Raw genomic sequence first — 3,379 nt, forward strand, 5'->3', positions numbered from 1 at the left:
GGACTTTCTTTTATTGTTTCTATCATTTCTACTTACTTTGTTTCATTTTTGATTTGTTGTTTGTTTTTATTGAAATTATTACTAAATTGCAACAAAATTTTTATTAAATTAAAAAGAACTAAAAAATAGTATTAGATGAATAATACGTGTTGTATTTGTTATGACGATATAGTAGATTGTACTATCACTCCATGTGGTCATGCGTTTTGTTACCAGTGTATTAAAGAATGGTTGTCAAGAGTACCAAATTGTCCAGTTTGTAAGAGCCGAGTTTTACTAAATCAAATCATACGAGTTAATAAGAACAAAAATCAACCAACCAAAAATGAACAATCAACAACTTTTCAAGACAACCTTCCTCTAATAAAATTCTGGGGAAAACTTTTATTAGGTCTTTTGTTCCCAATATTGATGTTTTTGGTTATTATTCAATTAATGGATTAAAATAATATATTGTTATTGGGTTTTTAATAACTTTAATTTCTTTCATAAGAATTTGTTTGTGTTAGTTTTCAAATGTGCTGGTTATTTGACTTTATACCATTTTGCTTAATACAATCATCTAATAAAATAAATGAAAGTTTATTGTGAATAAAAACGAATATTTGTGAAGTTCAAATGGAGTTGGATAGGGATAAAGTCATTAAACTGTTTTTGTTAAATAATTAACACCACACAGTATTTTAGAATGAAAACGTATATCTGACTCATCGTTAATACAAAAACATGTTGGCTTTAAAGAAATGATACTTTTAACACTTTGTTGGTTGAAGAATTACTTGTTTTTCAAACGTTATAATAATAACTCTTTGTTTCTTTAATTCTCCTGACTTGGCGTTAAAAACACTCATCAAAATATGTAAAAATGAAATTGCAATGGCATTGCCTTCTCTAAATTTATGAAACCGAGTTAATACTATTCTTGAACCATACCTCTTCAATTTCGTTTAAAAAGTCTTTTCTTAGGAAGAAACAATTGTGTAAAGAACAATCCCTGGTTTTTTCTTTTCCTTGAAAATATTTTTTTTTGTTTGTCAAATCATTAGTTTAGGTAAGTGTTTTATCCTAGTTATTTATTGTCATCCTCTCTTTAAAAGGAACTTTTCATGAGGCATGATTTGGCTTTAGTTTATTTATTAATGGCATTCGTCGTGAAAATTTTGTATATGAATTAATAAACATGCCATCATTTAAATAAAGAAAACATTTGGTAATGACGATATATTAGATGAATAACTGTTTCTAGTGAGTTTGAATTAAATGTAGGTAATTCACTTTGTTCTGGAAATAAGTCAGTGTCTAATTATTTGAAAATTATAACTGTCGTTATTAGTATATAACAAATTAAACCAAACCATGAAGGAATTTGATTTTATATGATGATGTAATATGTTTAATATAAGGATTGTACATACAAACACTTTTCACTAGATATATTAATGTATTTAATTCTCTCTATCTGTTGTACTCCATACTAATATTGTATTTAATAGTATTACCTAACCATTGTGGGTCAATCCCATTTACCCACATCCACACAACATCAATGACATCAAGATACATATCAGACTTAAATGTGGTTGTTTCTGAATGGTTATAAGGTTTTTTAATATCTTCATCCTTTGTGGGAAGGTGTTTCTTTATGTCAAATTTAAGATCAGTAAATTCATGTTGCTTAATCCAGTCGTGTAAAGGCTTATATTGTTTTAAACTTTTGGGGGTGATATTCTGGTTATGCATCGTTTAATTTCATTGTTTCAAAAAATGAGTTACTTATCTTTCATTTTCATAACTTTAAGTTTGAAGTTCCCTTATATTAATATGAATTGGTCTATATGTTTTTTTTTTTCGAATGACAAACATATGGATAAAGTAAAGAAGATATAAAACTCCAATGAAAGAAAGAAAAGATGCCACCACTTTCTAATAAGGAATATTAAAAAAAGTAACTTAAAAAAAAAAGAAAAACAAAATTTTCCAATAAAAATCATTTGTTAATGTTTATTCCAATAACACCTCAAATCAATGATTATGCTTTTGGTCGTTTTCGTGAATTACCATCCCCACTATTAGGATCAACACCACCTTGGCTTATGCAAATTCCTGTTAATCACAAAATATCATTAGGAAGTGACATTATTCATTTCATTAAATTTATTCAACTTAATCCTTCAGAAAAAGATAAAAGAAAACAACTAATTAAACAAGTAACAAAAGTTATAGACTCTTTAAAAATAATTAGTAAGAATGGAAAACCAAAAGTAAGTTTTGTTTCACCACAAACACCATCATGTGTAACATTATATGGAAGTGAAAAATCAAATTTAGCATTACCATTTAGCGATATTGATATATCTCTAAGTGGTGATTTTATTAATATTAACTCTACAATAGCTTTTCAATTTATATCTGATGCATTGGCAAATGCTTGTATATGTAATGAAGTATTATCACTTCCTTTAGCACGAATTCCATTATTAAAAATGAAAGGAATTCAAGATGAAATTAATATAGATATCTCAATTGATAACCAAAATGGAATTGAAACTACAAAACTTATAGGAAGGTTATGTCATAAAAACTCAATGTTAAGACCTCTTGTTATTCTTATTCGATATTTATTACATCAAGCAGGATTTACATCAGTTATGAGTGGTGGATTAAATACATTTATGATAACTCTACTTGTATATTCATTTCTAGAAATGTATAATACTGGAAATATTACTGGTGGTGTTCCAGATAACGATATAGGTAGTGTGTTTATCACTTTTCTTCAACATTTTGGTTATGACTTTAATTACTCAAAATATGGAATAAGCGTTGGTGTTGAATGTTCATATTTCGAAAAAGCCTCTCGGGGATGGCTTGACTCAAAAAGGCCTTGTATGTTAACTATAGAAAATCCATTTGATGAAACATCAAATCTAACACCAAATGTATATCTAACGCCATCAATAAAAACATATTTTGCCAATTGTTTACAATGGATTTTACCCTCAATGGGAGATGATATATATTTATTTCTTCCATCTAATTCACGACTTGCTCGCATCATTTCATTACCCGAAGAGTTGCTTAACAGAAATAAATGAATTTGTACATATCCTTTACAATACTTTTTTTATTTTCCTCAAAAACCATATTTAATAAAAGTACTATTACAAGTCAATAATAAAAAAGAAAAATGAGTCAAACCAAATTTATTAAATACATTTCAATGTTTAGACAATTAATTATATTGGGCATGTCTGGTGATTGTTTTTTCTTACAAACTAAAAATGTCAATAACTAAAAGAAAACTAATAAAACTAATAACTTCTTTCTTTGATGCTTATTCTTCTTTCATTTCTTTGTTTCGCTCATGCAGCATCTGATG

General features: G+C 27.2%; 3 protein-coding genes across 3 annotated transcripts; 2 read left to right on the forward strand and 1 right to left on the reverse strand.

Annotated features, from left to right (window-relative positions):
- Positions 1-135: 135 nt before the first annotated feature.
- ENU1_041310 (zinc finger domain containing protein) lies at positions 136-444 on the forward strand (the record flags this gene model as incomplete). The annotated part of the gene is made up of 1 exon (XM_008857560.1): positions 136-444. One exon carries the CDS (start codon positions 136-138, stop codon positions 442-444), a length of 309 nt encoding a protein of 102 aa, XP_008855782.1.
- A 1,011-nt stretch (positions 445-1,455) lies between these two features.
- On the reverse strand, positions 1,456-1,740 carry ENU1_041320 (hypothetical protein; the record flags this gene model as incomplete). Its single annotated transcript, XM_008857561.1, has 1 exon — positions 1,456-1,740. The coding sequence occupies one exon, from the start codon at positions 1,738-1,740 to the stop codon at positions 1,456-1,458; it is 285 nt and encodes a 94-aa protein (XP_008855783.1).
- A 257-nt stretch (positions 1,741-1,997) lies between these two features.
- Positions 1,998-3,095, forward strand: ENU1_041330 (topoisomerase, putative; the record flags this gene model as incomplete). Its single annotated transcript, XM_008857562.1, has 1 exon — positions 1,998-3,095. One exon carries the CDS (start codon positions 1,998-2,000, stop codon positions 3,093-3,095), a length of 1,098 nt encoding a protein of 365 aa, XP_008855784.1.
- Between the last annotated feature and the right edge of the window lie 284 nt (positions 3,096-3,379).

This window comes from Entamoeba nuttalli (genome assembly GCF_000257125.1).
Source record: "Entamoeba nuttalli P19 unplaced genomic scaffold asmbl_2770, whole genome shotgun sequence".
Taxonomy (NCBI): domain Eukaryota; phylum Evosea; order Mastigamoebida; family Endamoebidae; genus Entamoeba; species Entamoeba nuttalli.